Raw genomic sequence first — 22,590 nt, 5'->3', positions numbered from 1 at the left:
TGTGTTTTAGTGTAAAACTTTTAAATGAGGCATATAAGGTACCACAGGAAACAATTCAGAGTGACTCTTGCACACACCAAATCTCTGAGTATTGACAGATACATTCAGAACTAATACTGTTAATACTAAAGTCAATTTGTGACAGAACAGCAAAAACAGAGAGCAAACTGGGAAGATTGACTCCGTCCAGTGAGAAAATTCACACGCACACACAAAGGCAGCATGTGTGAGAGAGAAAATACACTGACGGATCCTCCTCCTTGGCTTCCAAACATTTCTGTCTGGATGAAGGGTTTTACAACCACAGAACCATTTGTTTTAGAGACCTCTCAAAGCAAACCCCACATACACTTAAACACACAGCTAACTGATTGTCCAACATAAGACAGAATTTCAAAGCCTCTATGGTGAGTAAACCTTATTAACCTAGCAATGTGGCATTTATCACTGTCAGCCGTCCACTCGAGCACAGGCACATGGGACCCAGAGACGGTCCAACAGACAGACACTAATGTCTAATTGCAAAGACATCTCTGAAAAACAGTAAACAGCATGGAAATACAGCTGTTAGTGTGGCATACCTCACAGGTAAATCCTAGGTCCGTTTTTGTTACTCAGTAAAGTATCCTTACATCAGCAATTTGAGTATCTCCTAGCGCATTTCAAACAGGTAATGCCTTCTCCAAGTACTGGACGTAATCCTGCGTGTCTCTGTGTTCCTCATCTATTAGAACTCCACAACACACTCACTCCAACCATGTGAGGATGAGTCTGTCCACTGAGAGTGCAGAAAGGGGTGTGTGTGCGCTCGCTCTCTCTCTCTCTCTCTCTCGCTTTCTTTTTCACCCATTTGCTCAACCCTCCCCGTTCCTCCATTTGCTTCTCCTCCCCCTTTCTCACATCCCCCTCTTTCTCTCTTTCTCATTTCACCTCCTCTGGATCAACAGTATCTGCCAGCACGCAGCCTGGGTCTTTGCCCCTAAGCTTTGAGACACCCCGTTTCCTTTTAAATTGCTTGCCTGTGAGACCCTAAGATAACGCACTTGTGTACACAAGTCCCACACAAGCACAAACATGCATAACATGTGTGACACATTTGAATTATTTTACTATAAAGTAAAAAAATAACTATTTATTTTATTGGAATGCAATTAATAAAAAATATTGTTGGTTTAACTTAAAAATAAGTAACCTGGTTGCCTTAAAATTTTAAGGTTGATTCAAATGGAAAAAGTGAGTTAATCCAATGAAGGAGATTGATTTAATCATCAAAAACTGAAAATAATATGTTATCTGAACTAAATAAATTATTTAAGTTGATTTGACAAAAGAAAAAATGTGATAACAAATCTTGAAAATATTTTTTTTACAGTGTACAGTACAGTAATAAAAATTCATGCATCATGTTATTATGTGAGAAAATATATAAAATGAAATACAATTTTAACTTTAAAACGGTATGTTGTGGTATTATGTAAGAAAAATAATATTTCATTGCAACATAATTGGGTAAGGTTATAGTTAAAACAAATTATAGCTTAAAAAAGTTTTAATAAAAACTTTTTACTGCTAAAGTTTTATGTACACTGTAAAAAAAATATTGATGGTTTAACTTAAAAAAGTAAGTAACCTGGTTGCCTTAAAATTTTAAGTTCATTGAACTGGAAAAAGTGAGTTAATACAATGAAGGAGAATGATTTAATCATCAGAAACTCAAAGTTATATGTTATCTGAACTAAATAAATGATTTAAGTTGATTTGACAAAAGAAAAAAAAATGTGATTACTACACTGTAAAAAAATTATTGTTGGTTTAACTTAAAAAAGTAAGTAACCTGGGTTGCCTTAAAATTTTAAGTTGATTGAACTGGAAAAAGTGAGTTAATACAATTTAATAATCAGAAACTCAAAATAATAAGTTATCTCAACTAAATAAATTATTATAAAGTTGATTTGACAAAAGAAAATATGTTGTGATAACAAATCTTGAAAATATTTTTTTACAGTGTACTTATGCTTTGGGAAAATTGTATGTAATAAAAAATAAATAAAAAAACACCAATAAAGTATTTCCATGTCATGTCTATTTTAAAACCCATGCTTTTTGTCAGATTTTAGAAAGTAAGCATTTTCAATGTTGCATTGATTGAACTATCAACACCAAGATATACAACAATGCAATCTATTGAACAAACTTTATCTCCCTCACAACCTCATTTGTGTAAAATTGAATATGGTGTCTAGCCTGCCTGACCAAAGTCCATAACACATTACATATCAGGCCTATAGAGAGAACATTGCCTGTTTTCCCTTTGGATTTATGGCTGAAAACAGAGATATTGTGCAATGCTGTGGGTCATATTCGCCTCTGGCTAGTATATCAGTGGGAGAGGGGGGGGCGTGGGAAACTCCACACTGATCCTAGTTGTTGGAGATCAGGGATTTAACCCACGGCAAGCTGCTAAGAGCCGACCCTGCACAAAGAACTAGTATTATTATTTCAGAGATCCCACTGTAAATGGTGGTCAATGAGTAACCAGTGCTTATAAAACCTACTGAATAGAACCAATAGGAGTATGTATGCATGTGCATTCCACAGAACTAACCCCTTCATGCTGTTGTGTCACACTAATGATCAGATTATACTCAGCCTAGACAAGGGGGAAAAAATGTACAGCCTCTGTCTGGGTTTCAAACCAGTTTAGATATATGCTTACATATTTATAGACATGCACAATCACAAGCGGATATACACCGTCACAGGCTTAGAGACGAGCAATCAGTGACAAACAGAAACATTAGGCTGGTTGTCACTCTGGTAAAGTGTCTCTGGGTCAGGCCTGAAGTTTGCCATTCACAATCATTTCTGATTAGGGAACTAACGGATCTTTTCTTTGTCATTTTGAACCAGTTCACTAAACCAGACTGAATGATCCCTTTATGAAATGTACTGATTTACAGGCATTATTCGCTTCTCTCGACTGGATAATTGAATCAATGTTCTTCAGAGCCAAATTGAGGAACAGACTCAGTTTGTTCCTTACACAAGGCTTCAGAAGTCCGCCATCCTTTTTTTAAGCTCGAACCCTTCAGGGCATTACAATATATTTCAATTTGAAGAGATTTTAAAGGGATGTGCATCATCGGACAGCCCCTGCTGGTTTTAAGGTGCATTCTCCTGAAATGCATCGACCGTGAGAGCCGAACATGTCTGTGCACGAAGAAAGGCGTGGAGAAATAGATGATGTCTTGACTGCTTTTCATTACCAACTAAACAACTTCTCACAAATAATCCGACACACCTTCTCTCCTCGGGGTGTTGGTGACATTCACACAGCAAACAAGCTCCAAGGAATCACAATGACGTTTGTATCTAAGATTTACGTTTGGGGAAGATTTACCCACAAACACAAGTTCTTCCCTACCGACCACTGTATCTATAGAGTTCTCCTAACCCATTGGCTAAATATCAGTCACTGATGATTGGCAGGCTGCCATTCTAGAATGATTTGAATAAAGCCGCCGTGAACGTGTTTAGACAAGCACACAGAATAACGAATCGAGGTGTGAGATGCTCCACCTGTACTCTGTTCTCCAGTGTCTAGCACATTGTCAGTCAGATTTTTAAATACACATACCTAAAATAAACCTTCTCAAATACACATTCGTAAGTGTTATCATAACTTCCTGCAAGTACAAAGCTATTCTTGATCAAGAAACCACATGCTCAATATAAAATGTTTTTTTTAATAAATGAATGCTTTTAAATGACAGTAAAGACATTTATTTTTTTTATCTTTCTATTAATTAAAAACATCTGAAAAAAATATGTATCAAAATGCATCACAAAAATATTAAGCAGGACAACTGTTTTTGACATTGATAATAATAAGAAATGTTTCTTGAGCAGCAAATTAGCATATATGAATGATTTCTGAAGGATCATGTGATTTGATTTTTTTATCAAATAAATTTAGCATTGGTGACCATAAGAGACTCCTTTTAAAATTAAATTAAAAATTGAAAAAAATAAATGAAAAAAAATAAATAAATTCATTACAATAACTGTCCACTAATTTTCAGTGGGCAAATAATAAAATAAAATAAAATTTTTAAAAAAGGCTGTGGAAACCAGAAATCACCTACAACCTTAGTGCAGATACTCAAAGTCCAGATACTTGTTTTTTCCATTTGACATTAAATATGGAATGTACTACTAAAGTGAGCTGGACATTTTTTAAATTTCCAAAGCAAGACTTGTAGCTGATAAGAAATCTCATTGTGTTTGCACAGACAGGTAGGCTGAGGCTTCCCGTCAGATGGTTTTAATCACAATTCACCACCAGAAAGAAAAGAAGCTTCTATAAGAAGAACGTCACACACAATAGAGCAGGTAAGACTGCCAATCTCTCATCTTCACTGACTCAAACTGATAAAAGAGACTGAAACAGGGAGCAGGTGGCTGAGGGGGATAGAGAAACAACAATAAGAATCGGTTAAAGATGACAGGTAGAGATTGAGAGAGTTAAAGAGAAAAACGGTGAAGGGAAAGATGGAATGAGGGAAGAGCATCCCACCTCTTTGTCCCTTCTTCTCTTTCACTGACGTAATGCTTCTGATTAGCACAGATTATTCCGTTCAGATGGTTTTAATCAGAATTCACAACCAGAAAGAAAAGAAGCTTCTATAAGAAGAAACATTTGGATGGATGGATATACTGTGTGTGTGTATATATGAAGAGTTCAGATGCAAAAGCCTCTATATGCCATTTGAAATTTTCTTCTTTAATGATGATTTTTTTATCAAACTTGTATATTTAAGTTCAGTAATTTCACTTAAATAACAATTAATAGGTAATTATCATTGCCATTTAAGTGAAATCACTGAACTTAAATATACAAGTTTGATAAAAATGATCATTCTAGAAGAAAATGTTAAATGGCACTTAGAGGCTTTTGCATCTGAACTCTTCATATATATATACAGTATATATATATATATATATATATATATATATATATATATATATATATATATATATATATATGCTGTATACTGAATATACATTTTATGGCTAGGTATTGACACAAAATTTTACAATTCGATTCCGATTCACAAGCTTGCAATTCGATTCGATTCAACAATGATTATTTTGTAAATCGGTACAATACATTGCAAAATTTTCTGAAGGAAAACAAATCTGACTATCAACTAATGCTGTAAACTATGGGTGTCAGTTGTACCCAATAGTCTTCATTAGCCTACTATAATATTGAAGGTAAAAGTTAAGTGATTATACAAACACTTAAATTATGCTTTCATTTATGTCTATATTAATAAAGTTATATGAAATATAAACATTTAAATGGTCGCTGTCATAAAAAAAAACTTGAAACCAGATTTATTCAAACATGCATTAAATATTGAAGAAGATCTCGCTAGAGTTTCTAGCTGACAAACGAGTTTATGATTGTTTACAAGAGGTTTTACTGACGTCTTTCCACGGTTGAAACACTGATAGAGCGATTCCATGTGTCATGATACGGATTTCGAGAAGTTGTAGCCTACATATCTTTTAATATACTTTCAGATGCTCATTCATGTTTATTTATTAAGGCGGAAAAGAAGATGAGCGCTCGATTAAAATCGAGAAATCTATATTTTTTACTCACCCCCAATACATATCAGCCCGTTCTCATCCCAAGGCGTCATCTAACTGACGCTTTTGACCATGCGTCATCTAACCTGACGCTTTAGGCACCCTTTAGTGTCAGTTAGATGACGCTTTCCAAGTGGTCTAACCCTACCCCAGACCTAAACCTACCCGCATCATCTAACTGACGCTAAAGGTAAAGCGTCAGTTAGATGACGCCCTAGGATAGCGTCATTTAACTGACGCTAAAGGGTGCCTAAAGCGTCGGATGTTGAAGCATGGTCAAAAGTGTCAATAGATGACGATTTGGGACGAGAATGCGTTGTACATATATATATTTGCTTAGATCACTTTTGAACCCACCATACATATACGGTGCATGCTACGCCATGTAACACAAAAGTTTACATAAAAATGAGATCTGTGTCCATATCTGGATCTAATTCTGGTTCCACACATCCCAGGCCTATCTTTCCGGTAAGCCACACATCTGCAGACATCGCAGCGTGGAAGTGAGGTCACACTTAAATTTAGGACATACTTTAGTAAGCACCTTAGCATAAACTACACAAAGGCACAACTTTAAGCCAACAAACTTAAAAAACCTGCATTCAAAGACTCGAAATTAAACTTCTGACAGACCTCCCAACCTGTCAGTGTCTTCTTTACGTTAACACTGGTAACACACAATGACACAAAAAGGTAGAGTACGCCATCATTTGTGAGAGAAACTCTGTCCCCTTGCTCACCCCACAGCAAGGTTGGCACGGTCAGCCTGTGGCTACAGAGGACACCTGGATAAACAACTGAATAAATCCCCTCAACAACACCTGCGACCAAAGCCACAGAGTCTGAATCACAGCATGAATTCTAAAAACAGCAACAACTTATTAAAAAGGCTTTATCATTGCAGAGAACATTAAACATGACAGGAACAATTGGCCATTTGTCATTTCCCCCTCTTTATTTATGGGTCTGACACTATTATATTAAATAATATTGGCCAAGTATCTTACTTGAAGTGACCAGTGAAAAAAGGAACCTAAAATAAATTTTTGGCATCTGTCAGATAGTAAGAATGAGCAAAATATACAAACGCAAATTCTTTCTTTGATAAAAGACAGAGCGTGATGTCCCAGAATGTGACTTATCAACCGATAAAAATGATCTCTGTGTGCGCTAACAAAGTCTAGCAGATGCCCTCAGAACATCAAGAAAAATTATTTATGATATAAATACAGAGATAGAGGAATAAAGACTTGTTATCTTACCCATAAATGTTGTTTTGCACAAACAAACCCTCTGTGACGTATGTAGATTGCCATTTTGTTAGTTTAAAATCCAAACAGGACCATTTAACCACTGGAAAAACATATATTCAACTTAAAACTGCTATTCAGAATACAAAATATAAGAGACTCCTTTTAAAATGAAATAATAATAAAAAAGAATACATAGAAAAACAAATTAACACAAAATGGTAACACTTTAGGTTCATTAGTTAAAATCAGTTAACTTCCTCAGTTAACATGAACTAAGAATAAACAATACTTGTACAACTTTATTAATCTTAGTTCATATTAGTTTCAACATTTACTAATACAGTTAACATTAGCTGTATTTAAACTTATATTAACAAAGATTAATGTTACCAAAAAAAAAAAAAAAAAAAAGTTCAGTCAATAAATTCATCACAAAAATCTTCTACTAATTTTCAGTTGGCAAAATAAATATATAATTATATATATATATATAATATATATATATATATATATATATATATATATATATATATATATTAAATTGTAATTTATTCCTGTGATGGTATAAGCTGAATTTTAATCATTACTAAATTGTGTCACATGAGCCTTCAGAAATAATTCTAATATGCTAAATTTGGTGCTCGATAAACATTTATTATTATTATGAATGTTGAAACAGTTTTGTGAAAAGTGAGGGAATATTTGTAAGAATAGAATGTTCAAGATAACATTTTTACGGAAAAGACGAAAAATGGAGAGGTAATTGAAAAAAAAAATCTCTAAGAGATAATTTTTTACAGTAATAATATTTCATAATCATATTGTCAAACTACAAATTTATATAATTGTGTTAAGGTGTTTTAGAGAAGATGCAAGAATAATATTAATAAACTACATTCCCTCATATAACAGCATATTAGATGCAGCTTTATACACAGAGTGGTTCCTCATAAATTACACAAACCTCAGTTAAGCTCAGTAAAGCTGATGGGCATCTTCTAACCAGACAAGCTAATGCAAGAGCACTGCTCCATTATTACATCTGACAGTAAGCTGAAAATGTGGGCCAAGTCTATTGAGGGCAGGAAACCACTGGTTTCATAGGTCTTGCTTCTCTGGGAGATGCATTATGAATGGGATGAGTATGACAATGAACAAAAGGATGGATGGAATGTGTGTTTAGAAGAGGAAGAAATGAAAAATGAAGTTCAGGGAGAGAAGAGACAGTGTGGTGGATAATGGAGAAGAAGGTCAGGGAGAAAGAGAGAGGCAAAGAGAGGTGCGTTGGTGACCCGGGCCACACTCATTAGGCTGGATGCCCAGACGGAGTGTCCAAGTGCTGAGATTCTCTCCAATTTACATCAAAGCCCCTGGGACACAAGACCAGGCTCCAGATCGAGTCAAACGTTCAAGTGATGCAGAAAAAGAGAGGTCTGGCCAACTGGGGTTAAGAAAAAATTAATTCTGAGAGCACACATGCCAAGATGGGCTTGTGGTTCCTGACCAAACAACATCATGGAGCAATTTATGTTCTAAAATTGAAATATGCAAATCTAATCAAAATGAATATGAGGGAAAGGAACAGGGCCGGGTTGACTTTGACTTTGAGGTCTTCAATGTGATGTCTGTTAATCTGAGCTTCATGTAGTCTTGTATTTAGCATACTAACAGCTTACAGGCTGATGATGGATTATTGGAATTTTATACGGAATATCGAGGTTCTGTACACAGTAAGAGAAATATCTGTAGAAAAGTGGATAATGTCCTGGCAGAAAATTAACAGAACTTTTCTGTTAAGTTTACGGACATTTCCTTCAACCCTAAAACACAACACAATGCAATGTGCAATTTAAAATACCACCTCTGAGAAATCAATATGAAAAAATGATCTCATATTAACCGTTTATTGGGTGTACACTTATGGACTTTTCTTAGATTGTAAAAATACTAAATGGTAACTACTTCATGTCTGATCCAGTAAAAAAAAAATCCGCTTTGTCATCACGGGAATAAATTACATTTTAAAACATAAGAAAACAGTAATAGACAAAGGTGTCGTCGTTTCCGCAGTATTTTCATTTTTGATATTTTTAGGTCAAACTGTTCTTGTCTGTCAGTCATATAATGCAGGTCTATGGTCACCACCTCAAAGAGCATGCACAGAGAAGTCCAAATTAAACATGATTTAATGACTCGTAAATGTAAGTGCACATTGATGGCCTAAGACATGAAACGAGCGGTTTGTGTGAGAAAACAAACAGTATTTATATCGTTTTTACCTCTTGTAATCACAGCCACGTCCAAGTGATCTGAGCACTTTGTGGCGGTGGTAACAAGAGGTAAAAACGATATAAACACTGTTCTTTTTCCCACACAAACCGCTCGTTTCGTGTCTTAGGCCATCAATGTGCACTTACATTTACGAGTCATTAAATCATGTTTAATTTGGACTTGTCTGTGCATGCTCTTCGAGGTGGTGACCATAGACCATAGATCTTCAGAATGGCATTTCTTGTTGGCCACAAAATATCCCCAAACTGAAAACGCTGGTGAAATGTAACAGTAGAGATAAGGGTCTGCGGTCAGAATTAATATTGTAATAATAGCCACATATCTGGCTAAATATTTATAAAATATGTTCTTTTGTGTTCAGCAGAATAAAGTAATTCATACAGGTTTGGAACAAGATGAGGGTGAGTAAATGATAAAACAAATTTCATTTTTGGGTGAACTTTCCCTTTAAGTAGAATCTGAGAGTCTAGCCAAGATTGTACATTTATCCAAGCATCTTTCTCGTCATCTTTCATCATTGTTACTTGAACAATATAGCTCTGCTCTAGTTGCATGCCAGTACAACACAAAACACAGATACAAGTGCTCAGAGATATAGAGCATGCAAATCAAAAGTGAAGCGGCACACTGGAGCATTCGCCCCTGGCATCTCTCTCACTTCCTTTTTCCTCAACTGTCCTAACTCTCTCTCTCTCTCTCTCTTTCATTCCATCTCTTCTTTCCAGGTCAGGCAGAAAGGATGTGATCTGTCTCTAATACCTCTCTTATAGTTCTGGATGAGACAAACTGGATGAAATGTGTGTGAAATTCTCACTCAGGCACATGTTTAAATTATGAATTCCTTTTAAATTACATTCAAAATTTGAACTAATTTTGAAACGAGTAAGCTGAATTACATCAAATATTAAATGGGCATCTATAAATATATTCTGAATTGTACACTTTTACACAAGCACAAGATTCTCATTAAATATTGTATGCGAGAGTTGTAAATCGAGTTATGAGCATCTGCAATAATAACAAACACAGATAAACACTCTCCGAGGCACCAAAACCCCCACATGATACAGGGCGGCTGAAATCCCATCAAAACTTCTTAGTGTTGGAGAGATGCTTAACCATCATTTTGATGAGGATAGCAGAAAGGGGACATAAGAAGGGAGAGATGGAGAGAAACGGGGGGATTAAAACATCAGAAGGTAAAAATTCCACCCGGACTGATGTCCTGTCCCAAAGGAAAAAAGAAAGAAAAAAAGAATAATCCTTCCCTTAAACGGACAGCCTGCACTTTACCACCCACAGAGTTCTCCAGTGCCACAGCCACACACACACACACACACACACACAGTAGCTGAGTAAGCAAATGTATATACTCTTACCAGCCTGTTTGTCCTAAAGATATACCTAAAGATGCTGATCTAGGCCCAGCCTTCAATAAATAAAGCCAGATTGACAATTTACCAACACATGTTTATTTTTTTATCATGGCGGGAACGGTTTTTTTTTTATATTGAGCTATTAATAATGTTTTACATCCATGCCAGAATATTAGGCTATATTTGATTTTATATATTGCATATATTTTATCCAACCACAGCATTATTCTGAGACCTGAATTTACCAACATGCATTCATTTATATATCACAGAGGGAACTTTCCTTTGACTTCATTTGTTTTTATATTGAGATATTAATAATATTTTAAGCCTATACGCCTATTTATTTGTATGTTGTATTTTTATTTTTAATTTATATATATAGGCACAACTATCATCTATGCCTTAGCTCTGATGATTTCAGGTTTTACTATCCTTGTGGGGACATATGATCTCTATTAAGATAGCACAGACTGACCCCCCTACACAGAAAGCAATAAAAGAAGTAATTCCCATTCTCAAACATCAGTCATGGCTGAAAGGTCAGCTGAGGACACTTACGAGACATGAATTGCTTCAAATAAATGGCTAGTGTTACAGTTGGCACAAATCCTGAGAAATAACCTCTGCCCCTAGAGATCTAACCTGAAAAGATAATTCAAAATTGGTCAGAAGATTACACATCTCATGGACAGAATCCACAGACAGATAGTCTGTAAGGACAAATGAGAGCAAAACAAAAAAGAAAGTCTGCTAGCGGTGTTATGCATTTAAACAGAGCTGATTCCGAATCCGAATGCTTCATAAGGATGCTGAGAGTTATCAGTGATGCAGACATCCACACACACACGGCTTTGTCCAATCACCCCTGCTCTCTGGAAAACCCCACCCACTGTCCCGTTTGCCTCCAGGTGTTCATTTCTTTCTCAGTACGCCCCCCATTCCAGTTGATGACACTAATTGCATCCCTTGTCTAATGAACTCAGACAAAAAGGGAGAAGACTGTTTTTACCAGCTCTGAAATAACCTTAACCAAAAAGCAGAGGTCAGGAATGAAAAACGCCTCTGGTATCCAACATGATGCTTTACACCAACCTGGTTATAACGAATGCAACCCTTAAGCGATAATACCGTAGAAATTTCCATTTTTCCATTTCCTGTTAAGAATTTTTTTGTTGTGACATTATTTCAATGACAGTTAAGCACACTGCCCAAGTAATGCTAAATTAATATAATTTTTATTAGTAATTATAATTTAATCGAAACAGCTATTTTTTAAATTTTTTTATATATCATTATCTTTTTTTACTATATATATATATATATATATGTGTGTGTGTGTGTGTGTGTGGTCAATATATATATATATATATATATATATATGGTTACACTTTACAATAAGGTCTCATGGTAACATTAGCTAATGTATAACTAACATGAACAAGCATTTATGATATTATGAACTAGTATTTATTAATCTTTGTTAGTGTTATTAAATACTAAATAAAAACGTATTCATAAATAAATCAGTTAACTAATAACTAATGAAACAGTATTGTAAAGTGTTACATATACATAACAACACTTTACAATACAGTTATATATCATATATCATTTATATCATTATATATCATATATATATATATATATATTAAATTTTATTCAATTTGTGTAATCTGGATGTGTTGTATTAATGCTGAAAAGATAAATTAAATATATAATTAGGCTATATTTGATTTTTTTCAGCATTCATTTAATTTTATGTCATTTATTTTAAATACCTGAGATTACATATGTATAATATAAAACATCAACACAGTGGTAAAACAAAACACATATACCACACAACAGACTTCTGCAAAGGATATCGCATCTTAATTCGACATAAAATGAATCAGGCCAAATAAATGATGTTTTTCTATATCTGTCCACTTTCATTAATGTAAAGTGCATACACTAATAAAAAGGGAAGAGCTCAACTCACCTCAACACATTTCCAGGTGTAAACATGTTTCTTTCTTCCTCGTCCGATGGCGATCTCCTGTGTGCAGCCACACCTGTAACGGTCATTTGCATGTACGTTAGCGTTTGAATTAGACATTTAAATAACTGCTATTTAAAGGAGCTAATCCTCAACCCCCCCAGGATACTAATAAAGCAAATATGAAAGTGACTTGTGTAGTAAAACTGAGGACTTGGCCAAGTACACTCTGAACTTATTATCATCTTGAGTAATAACTCTGAGGGGCCTTTTTATTCCACTTCCTGTTTACACTATGGTGGGAATGTCTCACAAAGTCAAAGTCTTTCAGTTGCACTCATCTGGCATGTGGAATTGTGGCTGCGGTTTACAACTGAGGAAGCTGGACTGTGCTTTTTCTTATCAGAGGGGGGGGGGGGGGGGGGTTGATTATATTAGTTTTGAAGTAATTTAGTTTAATTCTCAGTTTCCCACTGTTGTTTGAGACCCTGGATGGGTCTTTAACATATACATCTAGGCCTAAAACGATTGGCTACTGTTTTGATTGATTGGCTAAGGTCAGTTTACACCAGCAATCAGTTTCTGTCTGCATATGTGTCCCATGACTACAGGATCAAAGGAAAAGCTTTGTAGTTTCCGCTGTGAGAACTGGCCAAGACTTCGATAAGAAAATGAGTAACTAGATATCAGCATATTCCTTTGATGGTGTGCCAAGTTTAACCTACTAAAGTTTTGATGTCAAAAAAGTAGTTGAACGCCAATTAAATTGACAAACAATATATAATTTACTATATTTTATCAATTGACTTGCAAGATGATGTATACAATTTTGCAAATCAGTTAATGTCAGTTTATATACGCCTACTTTTTTTTTATTACATTTGCCTGCCTTTTAATAGGGCTCTATATATACAAACATAAAAAATACAATATTTAAAAACTGATGAGCCAAAACATTATTTATGACCAGTCACAAGTGAAGCGAATATCGTTGATAATCTCCTAACAAGGTCTGGTTGGATTAGATGGTAAGCAAACAATCAGTTCTCATACTCAATGTGTTGGGTGCAGCAGAAATGGGCGGGAATTTCAAATCTGAGGGACTTTGACAAAGGGCCAAATTGTTATGGCAAGGCGACTGGGTTGTTCCTGGTCAGCAGTGTTAAACAGTGGTCCAAGAAACAAACCACAAACCAGCGAAAGGTGTTGAGGGCTCATCAATGGCAACGAAGGCTATCCCGTCTGGCCCGAGCCAACAGAATGTCTACTGTGGCACAAGTTTTATTGATGTTTATGGGAGGAATGTGTCACAATACACAGCGCATCACACTTTGCTGCACTGTCAAAGGTCCAAACTGGACCTTGGAGCAGTGGAAGAAGGTAGCCTGGTCTGATGAGTAATGTTTTCTTTTACATCAAGTGGATCAGTCATGTACGTGTGCCTTGACAAGTCGGTGGAGCGAGATTTTTTTTTAGAAAAATGCGTAAATTTGACACGTGCCACCTCCCAAACATTGTTGCCAACCAGGTACACAATGGTGTTCGCTGGTGGAAGTGGCCTCTTTCAGCAGGATAATGCACCTTGCCAATGGTATGAGGAACTAGATAGATTTCAAGGTGTTGACCTGGCCTCCAAATTCCCTTGTTTTCAATCCAAATTGAGTACCTGTGGGATGTGCTGGACCTTTAAGTTTGCTCCACTGTGGCTCCACCTCACAACCTGCAGGACTTAACCAAATGTCTTGGTGCCTGATACCCAAGGACACCTTCGGCGTTCTTGTAGAGTCCATGCCTCAATGGGTCGGTGCTTTTTTGCCAGCAAATTTGATTGGTCTGTGTATAACTTTCTTCTTTTTGTATCACATTTCAGATTTTCTTGTTCAAGCACATAAGGTCATATAACAGCAGATGTTAGTCAATCCACTTGATCTGTGGAGCAAATAGGTCAAACACACAGTTAATATGGGTTATGGCATGTTGACTCAAAATTTCTCATGCTCAGATGCTCAGAAACAGTTAATAGTTACAATGAAAGAATAAATGTGGGATGGAATGAATGATATTTGAGTCAACTCACTGTTTCAGGAAGAGTAACTTCAAAAGGGTGCAATAAAAGTCCAGAGGTGAAGTCTGTTTTATGTGTCCTTCACTTAACTTCTGCCATATCCCAAGAGCTGAGCAGAGAGGAAAATTTCTCAGGCAGTAAAAAACGTGACAGAACTCCAGTGAAAGTGGACCACACAGTGATCCTCCATCTTCAGACATCACAGGCACATGTTATTTAGAGATTCTGGCTGGATAACACACATACCTAAGGGGCAAAGGTCTGGACAGGAGGATTCTGCCGTCAAAGTAGGCATTAAATGACCCCTGGCCTGTAGTATAGAGGCTATGTATGGCATCTGACCTATGGCTTAGACATCTAGCATTGGTCCAAATATATCCCCAGACTGAAACATAGCCAATAAACTGTAAAAATCAGAAGAGACATTTGGTTGAACTGGAGAAATCCTGGGCAACATTTTGAAGGTACCTCAGATAGCCTATTGACACTCAAGGAACTTCAATATGTTCAAAACTTCAAGAACCACACAATATTTCTCTTTAAATGCAAGATCTGAATTAAAAACTAGAATTGGAGTCAGCTTAATCAAACAAAAGCATGCCATTTCAGCTGTTACAAACCGAGAAGTAACAAAGAGATAGGCTATGATCAAAAGTGTTAAATGCCCAAAACCCGAAAACAAGGGCTAAAAAGTCAATAAAATCACTGTAGGTTCTTTGAAGCGCAGGGGCCCTTATGTAACGTCAGTATCGAACCGAAACAACCCCTCAGATTCACACTCGCCTCCCACTGTGATCCAGGACATCTAGGTGTTGCTAGGAAACAGGTGTCCTGAAAAACTCTACAGTGGACATAATAAGTTTAAAAATAATTAAAAGACCAAACAGCATCAGATAAACTTTAAAAAAAACACAGATTTTATAAAAAATCAGCCTAATTTAAAAAACATATAATAATCTTACCGACCTTTAAGCTAGAGTAGGTAATTTCAAACAGGCTAACAATAGCAGGCTAGCTTAAGATCCCACCTTCCTTCAAAACACATAAACGCAAGCATCACGAGACGATTACCTCATGTCCTAAAGCACTTAACATTAAAATAATAATGAATGTAAACAACTTACAGAACTCCAGATGTACCACTTGACGGCTGCAGGTTCATTTCACCATTGATAGTATTAGTGTTGATAGATAAAATCACATAAATCCGAGTCTGAGGAGGGAACCACGGAAATTTCGTAATTACGGTAACGCAGCATATAAGTTTGCGGTTTTGGTTCATGAGCAACTGCATGTGTACGATGTACATTAACAAAAAAAATTGCCCACCCTACCTATAAACTTTTGAATGGTAGTGTACAAACAGTAGTATATTTATATATTAGCCTAAAAAAGAAATATGTTTGCTTATGTATTATTCTTGAAGCAAGTGTGCTTTAAAATTTTGAAAAAGTGGGAACTTTTTGGTTTGAATAAAATTTCTAACATTAAAGCCTCAAGCTAAGCTTTTATAGAACGAAAACAATAATTATCGTCAAGCACATGCATGAGCAAGGCAAAACGACACCACGCAAATATATGTGGTTTTTACGAATGCTTGCCATATGTGCTAATTACACATGGCGGTAAAATCACAGTAGCCTATTCATCTACACAATCTCACAGTCACATGCAAAGTCAGTCTTTGTAGGTGACACTGTAAAATCATATCCACACAGATGATGAAAAGGTTTCAAGCATTCATTTAGAGTGTGGATGCTTTGTTTAAGACACAGGACCTTGTTAGTGTGTGTTGACATCATGTGAGGCCTATGACTTGTGCCTTCTTGCTCCAGTGGGACGGGCTGCTTCTTCATTATTCATGATTCGCCTTGCTGATGCTATTTATACCAGCGTTTTGACTCATCACGCTCCACTGATTCTTTCTGCTTCTGGAAAATTGTCCATGTGAGGACCATGATTGTACTTCCTCAATACATTTTAAGGTCTTTGTGCTGCTGCATCTGTAATAAGAAGGCAGAAAAACTCATCACCGGGATCAGAAATTATTTATCACAGTAATTCCCCTAGTTTCCTATTTGGGAAGAATGCATCAGAGGGAGTAGACATAAAACATTTAACCGAGTAGGCTATGGAAAGCACATTGTGTAGACAGTAAAATAAACACAATAAAGGTAGGAAAAAAGCTAAAATGCTAACATTTTTATCAAATACATTTGCATTCTGGGTACAAATTTGTTTTTCGAACCGTGAAAATCGTCTGTGGGTTGCAGGTCTTCGTTCTCTAGGGAATCTCTTTTCGTCTGGAGAGGAAACTGGAAATGCCAAGTTTCTTCACATGGGAGCCTGCCCCATTAAAAGAGAAAGAGGTTTTGGAGCATGTAATTTCAGCAGCAGTCCACTGGCCATCTGCGAATGCTGGCCTGCACCGGGCGCAGCTGTTTAATAGCAGTATCAAATATAGTCAGATGTCAAATGCGCGACCACCCATTTTAAAATCATATTCATAGAACAACAGTGACTTCAATCTCAAGTGCCTCCCAACTCTGAGGGATTACACTAATATATTCCTGATGAAAAAATATCTTAAAATCCTAAAGTTGGCTGGTCTTCCAGCCTGGCCAAGCTGGTTAGCTGTTCACAGAGCCTGGCCATCTTAAAAGTGCCCTTTAAAACCTAAAAAAAAAAAATATCAAAGCATAATGCAAATGCATAAGATATTATAAAGTTGACTACAAAATTCAATACAAGCAGGCAATTTCATAATTAAGTACACACTCATATATTTAAAACATTAAAAACTTTTTTGAATACGCTTTTGGGTCTGACGCACAGTCAGTGTCAAAGTATACAATAAAAGTCTGCCATCTAGTGGTGTTTTCTACGCAATGACCTTTCTTGGCTCCAGACCAGTCAAACCAGTGACATTTCCCTAATAAACATTTCCCATGCTAACCACGGCTTCCAAAATACCATAATAAAAAAACAGAATATCCTTTTCCTATAGCTATAATTTATTTCAGAATTTATTAGAAACATAATTTCATATTTCAACACAGAAACAGAAGTGTTAATTTATTTTTAGACTATTATAGCATATATTATTTTGAATTAGCTTATTTTTATAGCCTACTTTTCGGTGTTTTACTTTTATTTAAAGTTTGTAGATTTGTGTTTGTTATATCAATTTAGCTTTAAGTTTTAGACGTTTTCCCTCTTTGTCGCCATCTCTGTTCGAAATCTGCAATTGCAGTCATTCGCGGAATTATCAACTTTGAGGGTGAAAAATGATTAGATAACAACAACACGGACCAAAATCAGGTTTAATAATATACTCACAGTAGTATTTATTTTTACCATCATACAGTTCAGAAATTTTATTCATAAAGACACACACATAACCAGCCTGATGAACGTTTATTGAATAAAGCAGAAAGAGGAAATGAACATCACTTTGTAGTTCAAAGAATGCAGAACGGTCCCACATAGAAATGTACAGGAAAAATTGCTTTGTGTGGGGCTAAAGTATAATACTTTAAGCATTAACTTGCTAAAAAATAGAGATGTATTCATCAGTTTACTGTGCTTAAGTGCTTACAGGGGTTGTTAGATAAGAGCTGGACTCTACTCCGTGATGCCAATAACACCACAGGCCAGACGACCCCCAGCGTTGCCAGTTTTCAAGCTTTCTTCATTGCCTCCCTTACCCAAGTCATCCTCCTTCTCATGGATCTACAGCAGAAAAATACATAGTCTAATGTTCAACAGCGTTATTGGCATTACATGTACCGCTGGTTATAAAACCACAGAGTTTTTTTCTTACCACCATGGTCCTCCCTATAATGGAATGTTGCCCTGAGAGGGTCAGCATTTTATCCACAATGTCGATTTTTGCAACCCCATTTTCACCAGCTGTCACATTACCAAGGTCTCCGACATGTCTATGAGACACAAAATATTACAGTCAAGGCACATCTACTAGTACACAGCTGCTTGAAATTATACAGAAAAGATACTGCATGCAGAATTATGTTTCAATTCTGGCTGCACAATACCAGGAAATAACTGACACTGTGATTGTTTTAATACAAATATTTTAATATATACTGTATAGGTGATATGAAAAAATACAGAAATCTTCATTCTAGAACGATTAGGGTGATTTTGAAACGGAGTGTAACAGCACAGAAAAATAAATGAAAAGCTTCAAAGCTTTTTTTTTTTTGTGTGTGTGTGTGTGTGTGTGTGTGTGACTGAACCATATCCGACCTTAAGGGCTGAAAGATTTGTGAAAAACAAGAAAAATATGGATGTTCACACTTGAATATATTCTTGCGTTTTCACAGGCCACATTCCAACTGTTTTTGACCCATTTAATATAAATATAAAATAATAATTAGGATAGCATTTAAAAAATATATATTTATATACACAAAGTTATTTTCAGAGGGTGTGAAAGTATATCAGCATTTTCATATTGTGATTTAAAGTTGATCAAGAATGATCACTCCGGTGATTGGTTCAAACACTGTGCAACCACCATTGAGATGAATAAGAAAGCTAACAGACAGATTACTTGAATACATACCTGAATCCCATATAATACGAGACTATTAAGGAAGTAATTTGAGGGAATTATGCATATCTGACAACTTTGGTCATGCCATTTAGCACATTGATAAACTCACCTGGCACTATCAGTTGGTCCACCATGATTTTGTGTGTGAGGGTTGAAGTGCGGACCTGCACTGACGCAGCCTGTGATTAACAGAGAAAACTAAATCCTAGTCTGGGTTCATGTGTACATTTTCTGGTTGCTGAACCCCATTCAATAAGAATATAAAAGACATTTAAAATCAAGACCAGTGGCATTTTTAAAATGATAATTATCAACCAATAAAAGTTGTTGTTTGGCCAGTGTCAGAAGCATGACTTTTATTTTGAAATCACAAATTATATTAGTAAGTAATGGTGCTTACCGTTTGTGTTGTCTCCAAAAGCATGGACATGGAAACCATGCTTTCCTGCAGTAAGGCCACTGATTTCACCTGAGAGCTTCACTGGAGACGAGTCACTCTAAAACACACAGATCACTCGCCTGGTCAATGGTGGTTTCATATCACTTCAGAAAACCTTTTACTGCTTGACATGAAGATACATGGTGCTAACAGCTCCAAGGGAATGTTTCCTCTAAGCTGAAGCAGCAGAAAATATTAAAATACCACACAGAGGACAGACATAAAATGTGAGGGAAATTTGATTGAAAAATAATCAGTGCTCTGGTCAGAGTAAAAACTGGTGAATGCGGTTTACAGGTTTCATAGAAAGAGAATGACGCGAGCGTGTGTGTGATTGGCAGTGAGTCGAGTGTGTGGATAAATAGCTCAATACGAGAGGCAACAAAAAGACATGTGAAATAAAATCACTTCATAACGTTTTAAAGAAGAGTGAAAAGTTAAAGTGATGGAAAATAACTGTTGATGGACACAGAACGGTAACAATCACACACCCGTGTGAAACTCAAAATACATTTAAATGGATGCGTTTGTGTGTGGGGGAGTTTTAGGTATGGTTAGATTACTATTAAAGAGTTCACATATTCACATTTCTTGAAAATATTTAGCTATTAGATCCATTTAAATGCGTCACTTTGTTTTCATATTATAATATAAGCATTTAATATATCACTTCAGTTTTTTAATATTATATTAGACCTAGATTTTATTATATTATAAACCTTAATAATCTAACAAGGGTATGGTTTATGGTATTAGGACTTTTATTATATCATAAGCCAAATAAAGAATACACAAGTGTATTGTTTAGGACTCATTGCCATTAAAAAGTTTGAAACTTGCTAAAGAAAATATTGGAAATTCATAAGCAATAAACAAATCATTCAACTTTGGTTTAATGCTTCCTGTACACAATTAATTGACAGTACAAAAACACCTAATGGCCAAACCATCTCAGTGCAACAGCTTACTTTTCTTTCATACTATATTCTATTATTGTAAAGAATCAAACTGTCCTGCAGAAGATTTTGAACATTAGTTTTCATAGGATTTATTGGCAAATACTCGTAATTTGGTATACTTGGTAATATGGTTAACAGCACTGTAAAAATAATGTAACCTAAAATGCACTTAATTTAATGACTGCTTATACTGCTTGTTTTTCAAAATTATGATTTATTACCTATAAGTTACATCAAGCGTCAAAAATTGAAATGGCAAGTTAAGTTACTGAATGTTGAAACCATTGTGTTTCTACGTATGCTGTGTGTAATATGGTGCAATATTTTTGCTCAGGTGGCGTAAAATGTCCGCCCAATTAAAAAAAAAAATTAGTGGGAACATTGCTCCAAGGTTATGGGTTTGATCCAGGAAATGCTCAGATGTATAACTTTACCTGAAATGCAATTAAAGATAAACAAAGGCTCTGGTAAATGCTTAAACGTAAATTTGACAATGCTAGATGAAATGAAGATTAAAAAAAAAAAATTAAAAAAAATCACAGTGCCAGCATTAGATGTGTGCTGTGATCTCCGTCCTACTTGGCAAAATTGACAGCAAACAGAGATAACGTTAGAGCATGACTCAGCAAACCCTTCCCTTCTAACGTTAGTCATTTCATGAGACTTTTCCCATTACAACATGCTACCCATCGAGATTTGCTACCGGTTATGCGCGCATGTGCAGAGTCCGTTTTTTTTTTACAAAAGGTACATTTTCCTGTTATAATGTATAATTTCCGGCCACTAAACGCCTCTTTGCGTCCCCAAAGTACAAATTTCAGGTGGAAACGCATGTGGTTATAATTTGCATATGCGTTTATAAAGAAAAAGTATTAGTATGCACGTGCACGAAACGTGCCACCGCATCAAAGGTCATTACTGAGCTTAGCTGCATTAAACGATTTTAATGCATTATACAATAAACAGTCAAAAAGCGAACACATGTAACAGGCCGTTGTAGTTCATTATCAGGTTTGGCCATCAAAATGTGCATGGAAGCAGCAAAGCGAATACCGTGCAACCGCATATTACGCTAATCTCGCAGTAATGCAAGGTTAACTCTTAAATATCACTTGTAAAGTTTATGAAATGCAATGTGCGTGGTTTCGGGCTAGCTCGCTGCGAGCGCTGCTCTCCATTAAACACACGCCGTAGAAAAACACATACACATTTTTTTTTTTTACCTCTTGATCGAAATAAACTGTTCCGGTTACTTCCCCGGTGCCTTTTAGGACACAAACAGCCTTTTTCGCCATGTTGCCTTTGGATTATGCAAACTGTGATGTTGTGGGAGTGAAATAAACCGATATAAGAGAGGAGGCGCGTGTGTCGATCTGACCATTCAGAAGGCTGAACGGATTGGTGGCCGCTGATTGGGTCAAATTCTGGCGTGTCACACGTAATGTCACACAGTGACGTAATGTCGAACTTTTTTGTTTTACTGAAATATATTAATCAATACCTCATATCAATTAAATCCTCTGAGAACAAATAAGCTTTTAAACATTATGCTTGCAATTCATTTCCTGTTTTAGTGACATATTGTAACTAATTCTCAAAACGTCATTACTTCCATTTTTGGATTTATTTTATTCCATCGTTATTTGTTGGTCTGTGTATTTCCGAGCATTAATCTAATTAAAAAAAAAAAAAGTTTGGAGAAAAATGTCTTCTAGATGTATTATAATGCCTGTGCACTGCAACATAATAAAACCAAGTAGCCTACAGAAAACGTTTATGGTGACTGTAAAATACTCCATATACAAACTTTAAAAATCCTATAGGTATTATGCTCATATGGAAGATAATGCAATAGACAAATCACATGGCTGTCACACTGACCTTGACATATGGTCACAAGCTGTCCTCTAATTTCAGTCATCATGACCCATTCATATAGATATAGATGTTCTATTCAACCCTTGACAAATGATCCAGGAATAGTG

General features: G+C 35.8%; 2 protein-coding genes across 5 annotated transcripts in view; both read right to left on the bottom strand.

The window, feature by feature from the left end:
- The window catches only part of tiam1a (TIAM Rac1 associated GEF 1a), a 70,628-nt gene extending 54,968 nt beyond the window's left edge, over nt 1–15,660 (bottom strand). The window contains exons 1-5 of one of the 4 annotated variants that reach the window (XM_089126557.1): nt 14,971–15,660; nt 14,875–14,889; nt 14,641–14,737; nt 14,230–14,492; nt 12,567–12,639 (exon numbers count right to left, since the gene is read on the bottom strand). The gene's annotated coding sequence lies outside the window, so the exon portion shown is untranslated. Of the gene's footprint in view, nt 1–581; nt 789–12,566; nt 12,640–14,229; nt 14,493–14,640; nt 14,738–14,874 lie in introns of those variants that run through there. The other 3 variants (XM_089126556.1, XM_089126559.1, XM_089126558.1) reach the window with 3 other exon arrangements.
- A 2,369-nt stretch (nt 15,661–18,029) lies between these two features.
- On the bottom strand, nt 18,030–21,981 carry sod1 (superoxide dismutase 1, soluble). Its single transcript, XM_039667529.2, has 5 exons — nt 21,829–21,981; nt 19,608–19,704; nt 19,317–19,386; nt 18,452–18,569; nt 18,030–18,360 (listed from the first exon to the last, which is right to left on the bottom strand). Exons 1-5 carry the CDS (start codon nt 21,898–21,900, stop codon nt 18,253–18,255), a joined length of 465 nt encoding a protein of 154 aa, XP_039523463.2. The 5' UTR covers nt 21,901–21,981; the 3' UTR covers nt 18,030–18,252.
- Nucleotides 21,982–22,590: the final 609 nt, after the last annotated feature.

The sequence above is a fragment of the Pimephales promelas genome, chromosome 23, assembly GCF_988280905.1.
Source record: "Pimephales promelas chromosome 23, fPimPro1.hap1.1, whole genome shotgun sequence".
NCBI classification, from domain to species: domain Eukaryota; kingdom Metazoa; phylum Chordata; class Actinopteri; order Cypriniformes; family Leuciscidae; genus Pimephales; species Pimephales promelas.
This window is presented reverse-complemented; position numbering and strand designations above follow the sequence as displayed.